An 11983-nucleotide genomic window follows, 5' to 3' on the forward strand; every position below is an offset into this window, starting at 1 on the left:
GTATAAAATGTGCTTTTTTATTATGTTGTAAATAATTAAATTTAGCTGAAATTTGATGAGAAACTGTACTGCAGTTTTAAAGAACAAAAGGAGCAAAGTTGCTACCTGAAGGTCATCTTTCATCTGACTGATATCATGTTTCTCCCCTGAGGCTCAGAAAGAATAAGAAAACCTTCTTTCTTCTAAGAATCAATAAAACCAGCAGCATCAACTCCTAAAAAACTCTGCAGTGTGTCAAAAGCTTTAGCTTTGGTGCAACAAAGATCCACATTCAGCATCTAACAATGGAGAATGTGTCTCATCCATCTCCGACTGCATATGGTGTCATGCTGGCATGCAATAATTTAAGGTGACATTGAGCCAACATGGAGGTCAAGAGGAGGAAGACCTTCTGAAAAATATTAAATTACTCAAATAAAGATAGATGTTGCACTCCGACTGAGGTAAAACTAGTTCTGGTTTAGCTTGTGCAGCACAGGCGTGTCCTTTGTAGAGCCCAAAGGGTAAAGCTATTACTGGAGAAATGACAGAACGGCTCTCAGAGGTCTTCCTATTTACATCAGGGTTACTGGTGCCATAAAGACAACAGTTGAAAATAAAACTTAACCCCAGGCTATTCCTTAGTGTTATAAACCTGCACCTACTCCTACCCTGTGGCACTTGATTACATTACTATGTGTGCAACATCAACTTCACCCACATAAAAAACACACCTTCTTTGCTTTCTTTGGGCTTAACATGAAAAGTCGCAGCCAATCGAATGTATCCGTTAGCCATTTTACAAGTCTGGCAGTAATACTGAATGGGTTTGGCTAGAGAAACCGCACAAAGAAGAAGTGATGAATAAAAGTTAATTATTGACTTAACAACAGTGGTAATTAGCTTTAAACATAGGGCCAAACTGGTTTTGTTAATAAATCATATTGCCATTTAAAACAGCTTTTTCCTTTGACTCATGTAACTTTGTCTCATATTGAAATTTGTTTGTTGATCTGAAATATTAATGTGCCAAAAAAAACAAAATGGAGAACAAATACTTCCCCCGCCATTGAGTTCACCATGAACCCCTCTGTATACCAAAGTGTTTAATAGTGAAATATGAGATAATCTGAAGGTAATCCCAACTGTAAACATAAATCCCAGCACAGCAACAAATTCACAACAAAAAGAAAAGATTTATAGTGTTGCAATGGCCCAGTCAAAGTCCAGAGCTGACTGAAATGATGTAGTGGGACTTCATGAAAGTTGTCCAAACAAGTCAGTAAAAAATCTGTAAAAAATCATCAACAATTAAGTGAACAACTGAGAAAATCATACAGAAAACAAATCAGCTAAAAATTGTTATGTGAGTTGTTGAAAAACTGGGGTACTTAATTTTTTTGCTGACCTCACCGACAGACATTAAGGGTACACAGCAGACAAATGCCATCCATATCTGACTTTTTTATGGCAGTCTGAATGGACCAGTTCCCATCTTTTCAGCCCCAGAAACTGAGGTGGTATTAAATCAAATACGTATCCAATCATTTTTCAATGTGCACGTTGCCTTTTTCTGACTTTTGTCCTGAGACATGAGTCATAATTTTGCACCAGAAATGTCCAGATGCGATTTCATACAATGTCTTAAAATTATAATTCTGAAAGAAATCAATCACTGAAGCGCATCACATCACAATCCCACCACTTCTGGTTCCAACTACACATTCAAATAAAGTTCTCTACAGACGTTGCAGTAAGTTGCAGTTGTGCTTCCATTTTTCTTAGCACAACTAAGAAAAATGGATCATCTTCTATGATGATTGTGACAATACTGTCCAATTCTAGCTCCAATTGCTGGATAACTTTAAGATTGAATAACCATTATTTTTTCTGTAAACAGAGTTTAGACACTTTTTTATAAACCTCTGTTTGCGGTTGTACTTCATTTGTAATGTGATCGACCAAGCTAAAAAAAGAAAAATCTGATCTGAGCATGGAGACCTGCTGTGTGAACGTAGCATAAGTTCACCCTGGACTCCTGTACACTAGTGTCTTAGAGTGAGCCAACCAGTGACAAATACTGGTAAACACCACGTTTCTGCAATTTAAAGATGAATTCTTTGGTTTTGTTCACATTTTTAAGAGTTTCAGCTTTTCTCTGTATCTTCATCTTTACTGATAACTCCTTGCATTCCTGTTTTATTAGTTAACTTTATTAGCTATTTGTGCTTACTTAGCAAGTGTGAGCACACTAAAGGTTAAAGGACCGAATACACATCCTTGAGGAACTCCTATGCTCTGTCTGACAGAGTACTGGGTCTGACTGGCTACTATCTGTACTTTTTCTCTCAGGAAAACCAAAATCGAGTTACAAAGTCAGAGATGTGGGATCATACTGTGTATTTTTAGAAAATTAAAGATTTGTGATAAAACTGTTTTTCGTCTTCAGAAGGGACACGATGGTGTGCAGAGAATGTCTTATCGCTTCATCTGTAGAGCAGTTGGAACAACAAGCAAACTGTAGATGGTGGTGGGAGTTTGGCTTTAATGTGTCCCATGACTCAGACATTCAAAGGCTTCATTATAACAACTGTCAGCATGATAAGCCACTAGTCATAAGGAAGGTTACATAAACTTTATCAGGTACAAGTGTCAAAAGAAGGGAACGAGAATCTTATATAACTTTAAGAACGTTTAAATATTAATGTCTATTTTTGTTTGTTGGTAGTTAAACATGCTGGGATCAATATGACATTTTTAAGCTAAAAACAGGAAATTAAAATAAAATCTAAAGCTGGACACGGAAGAATTTAAATCTTAATCACATCCGGATTTGTTATCCAACATAATAAAATGAAGTAGATGGGTTCGGAGAGTTTTAGCCAGAGGTTGCAGGAAGATTCTGCAGATCTGCTCTGAGTTTCTTCTTTGGGTGTGACTGACGAGTTTTGCTGAATAGTTGCACAGACTCGGCCTCTGCATTTCTGTGGTCTGCGCTCCACCTCGCTATGCATCTCTGTTTCTCTGCGACTCTCTGTGTCTTGTTAGGGGCTGATCGAGTTATCTCTGCTGTTTGCTATTCAAAGACAAAGTAACCCTTTCCATCAGAGGAAAGTAAAAGACAGGGAAGCTGATTTGCTTTCGACCAGAAAGGCAATAATTGATGTGGTCTTTATTTATTTTCTGCTTTCCTGTAACCAGCAGATTCCCATCAGCAGATAACATTTTATATGCAAATTTTTATTGAAATATCTGATAACATATCCTCTAATGCTCATCATACCAACCAGAAAATCTCACTGATTACTGGCTCTACTTTTCCATTCCCAGAATTTTGAAATCTCAATTTTTCTTTTATGTCTTAAGGTTTGAATCAAGACTATATTGATAAAAAAAAAAAAAGAATTGTTCTGTAACTCAAAAATGTAGGTCAAACAAATTATAATGTTTACATTTCTCTTTGAAGTAGTTGGATTAATAATAATCTATGCAGGTCAAAAAGTTCTTTGACATTTTTTAGACTTGGAGTAAAATATTAATATATCTTTTGCTTAGTAAAGCAGAAGTCTTGTCCTTTCAGCAGATTTTACTTTTTTTTTTTTATCTAAAAGCAGTGATGTTCCAATCAACCAAGGTCAGAAGGTAGCTGTCATAGTGATAGATGATGAAGTTATAGATTAAGATGAAGGCTTTTTAATTTCACTCTGTCCTCTTCAGTAAACGTTGCGTTGTTCCCACTAAAATATTAAGCCTCAAACTATTTAAACATTCAGAAGTCAGGTCCCTAAAAGCTATTGGACCCCTGAAGTGTTGTAGATTTTCAATCCACATTGAATATAATCAGATGTAAACACACACACACGCACACACACACATCCAAGCACTCTGCAGAAAGAGATTTGTCCATAAATGATGAGCTGGCACTGAAAGCATTAATATATCATTAGTATTGATTGCTATCAGACCCCCCATACACACACACACAAACACACTCTCCAGTTCACAAACATATTCAAACGCTTTGCAGGTGCACAAACCTGCAGAAACAGCAAATCTACTCCGATCTGGTCACGATGCGCACGCACATACATCCACAGGCTTTGTGAGTATTGAGCTGTGGTTAAGCAGCCCGTCGTGGCCCTGCAGGCTTCCATTTGTGTTCGGATCAATATGAGAAGCTCTCTCCGGCCCCGATGATTAGCACAGACCACTCCCTTCTTCACAAACACTCAGGCTCTCTGTGTCACATTTTAATAAAGCTTCACTAAACTCAGCGGACAAACACACGTCATTAGCTTCTACCTAATGGTTTTAGTTCTTCTGCTTTCCATGAATCCTGGAAAAAGAACAAAGATCCCTGAAACCACTTTTCAAAACAGCAGATTTTCCAACATGAATAATAACAGAAAATAGTTGAGTTGAATTATTGATGTACTTGACCAAAAACAAAACAAAAAACATAAATAGTGCTTTTGAAATTTTACAACTTTTTTAAAGCGTTAATTGGAGACAGAAACACAAGATACAAACTATCCACATGGTTTTAGTTTTCCAAATTCAGTTGGGAATGAGGTTTCCGTTCTGTACGGATGTTTTTATTTTAGCTTTTAGACAGAGAGGTGTGCAGACATTATTAGGTTTTCATCCTTCATTGAGTTTGACACTTTTTCCACTCATTTTCAGTTCATTAGCTGGACGTTTAGAAGACAATCCAATTTTGTTTGTTCACCTAATGAACCCGTCAGGCATTTTAAAGTCATAAAGGTCCAATTTGTTCTTATTTGTTCACTTCATTTAAAAATTCTGATAATTAAATAAATCATAGATGTAACACATATTGACATTGACCAAATACAATTTTAGCTGCAAAAAAAGAACAAAACTTATAAATGATCGGATTCCTCTTTTACTTCAATGGTCAAATAAATGTTTATTTCACTTTTACTGCCCTTATTTTATTAATCCCAGCAGAAACAAACAGTAACTGTTAGTCAATTAAACTATTACTTAGTTCTTAAGCTTACACTGACTGTTCTGTCTTTTTTTCACCCTAGTCTACTTCAACTAACTTATCTCTCTTTAGCTGTTCAATTGAGTTCATTTATGTAAATGTTGACTAAAGGGACTTTACAAAAAATATAATTTCAATTCAATCATACATACATTCCAATTGATCCAACACGGCTTATTTGAGCATATTTCAGCTTCTTTCTTCACATTTTATCATATTTTTATAGCGTTAGTTTTTTATTCTGATGGAGACAATAGCTAATAGATTTGGTTTGTTTTTTTACGGATGATATTTGGGGATTTTTTGTACAAATGGAAATGCATGTTGGATCATCCAGAAAATCTATAGAAGAATGTCTGGAAAAATAAAACTCAAACCAGGTTCTAAAGCTAATTGCATTTTATTTCAAGTGTAGAAACCTTTCCATTGTGTCAGTGTTTACTAAGCAAAGATGGAAAAGGTTATGAAGTTGAGAATTTCTCCCATTGAAACGTGTTTCTAAAGGACGGCTCCCAATCAAACAACCTCAAGTTTGAACAGTGGAGCTGCAGCTCAAACCTCTCCTCAGTTTTTGTCTGGAATGAAATCTGAAAGATACATTTAACTGTTTGAATCTAGAATTTCCTTCTCTTGATAAGGATCAATATCATTGGACCATAGATGAGGGTCAAATGTAAACACAGAGATAAATTGAGAGCTTTGAGTTTTAGCTTAATACTGTTCACTGCAAATATCACATTACACTTTAAAGAAAACAAAACTAACTTACAAGTAACTTTTCTGCAAGAAATATGAGCTTTTTTTTAACAGCATTGATATTCAAGTTAATAATTCTTGAATATCAGTCAAATGTACTGGAATGTTTCACTTCTAACAAGACATTTTATCATGTTATAAGTAAAAACTATTCCAGTGGAACTAGTACTTTATGAATATTCAATAATTATTTATTTAAAATAAGCTCCTATATTTTGCTGAAAAGTTAGATATTTGCTCTAGAAAATGAACCAGAAATACTTTAATTTGCTTGATGTAGACAATGACCCCAATTTTTATTCATTTCAGCGTCTTGGTTTAGGTTTTCATAACCAAGTGTTGCTCTATTTATCTTATGTATTATGTATTGCCCCAATTTGTTCTCTGTCTTCTGCAGCGAAAGAAAAAATCCCTATAAACAAATTCAGCATAATACTCTGCTGTTGTTATTACTGTGCTTTGATCCAGGAGTCATGTGACTGTAACTGAGCAACACATGAATATCTGAAAGCAGCAGTTTTAATTAAACAACTGAGGAGCCAGTCTGGCTGTGTGCAATGAAAATGGAAGCATGACATACTGTACGTATGCGCGCGTCTGTTAGTGTGTGCGTGTGTTAGTGTGTGTGCGTGTGTTAGTGTGTGTGCGTGTGTTAGTGTGTGTGCGTGTGTTAGTGTGTGCGTGTGTTAGTGTGTGTGCATGTGACTCCAAGTGCCTTGCTATTACGGTGAGTCACTGAGATGACACAAACTGCATTCCTCTTGAGCTAAGCAACCCCTCCACTATCTCTGTCTGCATTTCTGTCTGCTCCCGGCTTCACCTTCTCCCGCACCTTCTCACCTCTATCACCCGGGCCGTGCCAAATCCCCCCAGCCATCACTTCAGTGTAAACATACAACCACAAGTATTTTTGTTACGGCAGCCGAGGGTCACACCATGGCCTTGCAAACACTATCCCGCCACTCCGAGTCAGGAAATATTTTTAAAAGTCTTCTCATGCTGACAGCCTCTGTTGATGACCTAACGATCAACTTTGTGAGTGTGTATGTGTGTGTGTGTGGGTGTGAGTGTGTCGGCCTGCAAGTCTGCCAGTTTATGTGTCTGTTTGTCTGCCTGCTGCTGTATTTGTCAGTCTACCAAATACCTTGACTAAAATAACATCAGTGTGTAAAAACAGGAGTAAGCGAGGCGTTTCAAAGCTGTTTTGGCTCCATCTAGTGGCAATAGAGGGTACTGTCAATTATTTTATGCTTAGTTTACTTTGAATTCAGAAAACATTTGCAGTATGCAACTACATATATATACATATATATATATCTATATATATATATATAGATATATATATATATATAGATATATATATATATATATATATGTATATGTTTTTAACTATTTGATAAAATTAAAATTATGTCCTGGCAATATGCTATGAGCTGGATAATCTGTGAAAAGACCGATCTCCTCCACTATTGCTGTCTGAAGAAATGCACCAAAAACAACCAATCAGAGTCCAGAGGGGAGTCTTAGCGCTGTCAATCATGCTTATGAACACACTGCTAAATGTGCTAAAGGTAGAGAAACAAATTACATTTTCAGGAAAGCTGTTTATCTGCTGTCATCGGTGGCTATGCTAACTAGCCTTAGCATTTGTGCAGGCTATGCTAACTGCAGTGTCACAGAGAGCAAGGGGGAACAGTTTCAGTAAACATAAAAAAATTATTATAAAAGTTACATACTGCAACTTTAATGTCAAACAGTGAGATAAAAATTCAAATCAAATTGTTTTTTTTATAAATTAGTCAACATGTATGCCATTTCTGAATGCTGTACTTAATTTATTGTCTTTTCTCTTTAATCCTTTTTTTTTGGCCGTCGTCCTCTTTTATTTCTCGCCCTCCTCCTCTTTTCCTCCATCGTCCCTCCATCCCTGTCTCTCCCCAGTCCAGACGACAGCAGGACCCCAGCCCTGGCTCAAACATGGCCAACGCTGACGTGGAGCACAAGATGCGCTGAGGATGGAAGAAGGAAGAAAAAATGGAAACTGAGGCAGTTTGTTTGTTTGTTTGTTTGTTGTTCGATTTCAACGCAGTCAGCATGAGACCGCACTCACTGGCCAGTTGTTTTGCATTATTCCTCAAAATTGATACATTTTTCAAACTTTTGAATGCAGACAAAAACGGAAATATAAAATTAACAAAAATCATTTAAAAGAAACCAAAGACGAAGAAGAAAAAAGAACAGTTATTGAGATTTTGATTTAATTTGGAGAATTTATGCAAAACGTTGATAATGAGAGAAAGAGGAAGAGGTGAGAACAAGGAGCAGAGAAAAGGTAGAAGTTGTTGTGGCTCAGGGTCACGGTCAGGGCTTACATTCACAGCATGAATCCAATGTGAGGTTTCAACAGTTCATGATGTTAAAATCTATATATATATGCATTGTTTCAGTGTTTCAACACCTCATGTTTGCTGATATGCTTGTGAAAAACTTCCATTTTATCAACTTAATTTCTTAAAACCTGCTGTTTTCTGAGACCAAAGTTCACTTTGCTGGAAGAAGGGAGGGAGGGATAAAAATAGGAGACTTAAAAAGTTATAAAAGGCAAACCAAAGACATATTTACCAGGCTGGAGGGTTAAGAAGTGTTTGCTTTGAGTAAATTTAGATTCGTTCAAAACATCACAGGTTCTGTAGCCACAACCTGAAGGCTCTAAATATAGAAACGGCTACAAGGAGGAGATTTAAACGTCCTTCGTCTTCCGAGAGGTTTTGCACTATGTGATACAATCAGTCTTGATCTCCACATTGCTCGTCTTTTTGTTGCATGAAATCAAATATGGGGATTCCTTTGCTCTTTATTGCTTGTATCGCAGCCTCTTTGTCCTGGGAGTGCTCTTTGTCTGCTCTTTGACCAGGAACAGCTGGGTGACTCAAAGTCTGGTTTTTAGTTGCTATTAGTGACGTTTAGTTTAACTTCTGCATTACAAGTACAGAGTGTCATAAGTGCCACTTTTGTATATCTTAAAATTGTTCATGCAAAATTGGAAACAAGCATTTGATACATAGTTATATGTCCAAATATTTTAGAGACAATAATGGAATAAATACTGGAATGATAATTAAACCTAAACTTTGAAGCAGTTAAATATTATATGGTGCTGCAGTTCTTCATAAAATATTGTCAGCTGTCCATCAAAGAGACCCTCACCTCTGATTGGTTAACCTGCACAGCAAGTCCACTTCAGATCAAGTTTTTTAAAAAGAGCAATGTTTCTCCAGCTCACTGATAGGTAAACTAAATGTACAATGTACTGAAGAATGCAACTATCAAATTATTAATTAGTGGAAAAATCATGCTTTTTGTAAATAAAACAAAAGAAATATATACTTACATATTTGGATGGCATAACTTAATAAGTTATGTTTCTGTTTGTAATTTTAATTAAATAATTAACAGTTTTGGTAATAAATTAAGGATTTTATTTTAGTCCCCCATTAAATAAAATCTTCCAAGCTGCAGCTCAAATATTGTTTGCTCATATCAACTCATCACAACCCCTATTTAGAAAAATTACTACCTTTCATCTTGAGACAGTTAAATTCATGAGATATAACCTAAAATGATTGTTGTGAAATTCATATTCACAGGTCCAAACACTGCAAAGCCAAACATTTAATCCTAAAATATTCTAACACAATGGATTGAAAACATACAATGTCCTGTGAAGTGATGATATCTGTAAATGAAAATCTGTTGAGTGATCATGAAGCTCGGTTTTTCTCGGCTCTCTTCACATAAATTACAGTTTTGTCCTACAGAGAACTGAACTGAACTTATGAACCGGTTCAGTTCCTGACTGAACCAGAATGAGCATGAATAACTCATCAGAGATGCATTTAGTTCCCGGACTCCACGTCACCCAGATGCTCCTCGTCTTTGCAGGGCCGTAAAAACCCGAATGCAGTTCGCTTTTCCCTGTCCGGTTACAGCACTCGTCTATTGAAGCCATGTGTTTTCCTGTATGTCGTCACCTTCCTTTTGTTGTGTGAAAGTCAGGATGTTTACTTTTTATATTTCTCTCGTCTCAGTAGGAGTTTTTAGTTCTTTTCTCAGCTTAGACCTGAAGCAGCTGCAGGATATTTTGTGTAAATCAAAAAAAAAGAAAAAAAGAGAAGCATCTCCAGAGAATTGGGAGGTTTGAGGACTTTTGTTGCTTTTTTTATGTACTCTTTATTAATGATTTTTGTATTGTTCTATTTTTTTAAATAAATCCACCTGAATGTGGATTGAGTCAAGTCCTGTAATCAGAAAATGTTTTACACTTTGTGAAATGAACGGTTGTATTGCCTTTGGCTCCTTTAAGTTTGACTTATTTAGATAAATGCAGACTCATAATGGTTCTTGTACAGTTTCTGCATTTTAATGAGCTTTAAAAGAAATTAAACAAAACAAACATGATAAGCTGGATTTCGGATTTTCAACCAATTTTCTTCAGGTTCTCTCTGCAAATGCAGCCATAAAATCAACTCAGGGTTCACAACAGAAACAACTTTATCTGACATAATAATACTTTACTCTAGCTTTTAAAATGGTAAAACTTATTGGCTCGATTGCGTTATTTCTCCTGGCAATCAGGTGACTTATTCTCAGCTGGTTCAGTAAGTAATTAGTTAAAATAAATTTTAAAATCTTTTTTTTTCTGCGTGAACCTGCAGGATGAAGAGGAGCGGTTTTATGGTCGATTGTGGTGTTTTTAGCATAAAGGAAGTAAAGGAGAGAATGTGGACGTCAGTTTGTGAGTTAAATGTATAGAAATACAAGCAGAGTCCATTAATTAAACTGGAACGTTGATTACAAATTCTCTAACATCTCATGTTTAGAGAATAAATCATATTGTGGTACAAACAGAAATATAATGAGGAGGGAAAAGGTTCTTAAGAAGCAACCTTTTCTTGAGATGATTTGGTCTATTTAAAGGAAATTTATTTGATTTATACTTGGACAATGAGGAATTCTATAAAAATAAAATAGAATAAGAAAATTGTTCTAAATTCTCTGAATTGAAGCTTTGAGATTAAGTCATAAACCCTGGAAGAAAACAGAGAACTCTCCAAAGAAAAAAAATAATTTGCTTTTAGGTTTAAGAAAAATTTAAAACTCAATCTTTTCTCCACCACTTGCACCAAGTGAACTAGAATTTTAAAAAAAACTAAAGCATCAAATCCATCCTTTCCTTTTCTTAATGCAGGCATTAAGTCAAACCATTAAAATATCATTTTCTTTTCTACATTATCTGTTACTTTTTTAACTTATTTATATGTTAGAATGACTTGGATGTTTTGTAGCTTGAGTAAACCTTCTTGCATTTCTCTTACTGTTCGTGTGCTCTGTGTTTTCATCTACTTTAATGTTGAACTTTTCCTCTCAGAGGAGTTTAACATATAATATGAGATATTCATTTCAAAATGTTGATTGTTTATCACAATAAATGTGTATCAATTCCTCTATTTGCCTTCCATGTTTGATGTTTTCTTTTAGACACCATTTTATGTCCTTTTTGGACTCAGTATTTTTTTAAAGTAGTACCAATATATTTATTATTTTATTTTTATGTACAAACCATAGAAATAAATAATATATATGTTACATATACAATTGCATTTATCTGGATTAAATATGCAGGCATATTTAAGCATAATTAATGAACACAAATTATTGAAAAAGTAATGAAATAATCATTTATAATTTGTAATTATGAAGTTTCAGATTTTATTATTTATTTCATAATTAACAGACATAATAAGTGAGTATGGATACATTCCTCATTTACAGCATTACATCTAACTTATTACTTATGTAAAATTTATTCAATAAAGATAGTATTTTATTTAAATGAAATAAGTATTTAACTTATAGATACAGGTCCTTCTACATATCAAATTGATTTTTTACATTTTTTAATAAAAATCCATTCCAAGTTATTACATATATAAATATTAATATTAGTTTTTATTGATGTATTTATAAATTAGAACAGTGGACATTTTACCCCTCTACATTACATCAGGGTTTACGAATATTGATATGCTTGTGTTTTTTACTGTGGAAGTAAATATGTGCCATCAGGATTTGAATTTAAAAACTGCCTCTGGCACATATTTACTTCCATATTTTCCTGCCTATGCAAAAAAGAAAAGCACACTTAGCGGGTGTTTAGAAACGTGTGAGTGACGTCAT

General features: G+C 35.0%; 1 protein-coding gene across 4 annotated transcripts in view; it reads left to right on the top strand.

Annotated features, from left to right (window-relative positions):
* The window catches only part of cbfb (core-binding factor subunit beta), a 40845-nt gene extending 29592 nt beyond the window's left edge, over window positions 1-11253 (top strand). Inside the window, exon 6 of one of the 4 annotated variants that reach the window (XM_044125780.1) lies at window positions 7693-11253. In XM_044125780.1, the coding sequence (XP_043981715.1) occupies window positions 7693-7737 (45 nt within the window). In that variant the 3' untranslated portion in view covers window positions 7738-11253. Of the gene's footprint in view, window positions 1-7687 lie in introns of all 4 variants that reach the window. The other 3 variants (XM_044125779.1, XM_044125782.1, XM_044125781.1) reach the window with 3 other exon arrangements.
* The last annotated feature ends 730 nt before the right edge of the window (window positions 11254-11983 follow it).

This window comes from Gambusia affinis, linkage group LG08 (assembly GCF_019740435.1).
Source record: "Gambusia affinis linkage group LG08, SWU_Gaff_1.0, whole genome shotgun sequence".
In the NCBI taxonomy this organism is placed as follows: Eukaryota; Metazoa; Chordata; class Actinopteri; order Cyprinodontiformes; family Poeciliidae; genus Gambusia; species Gambusia affinis.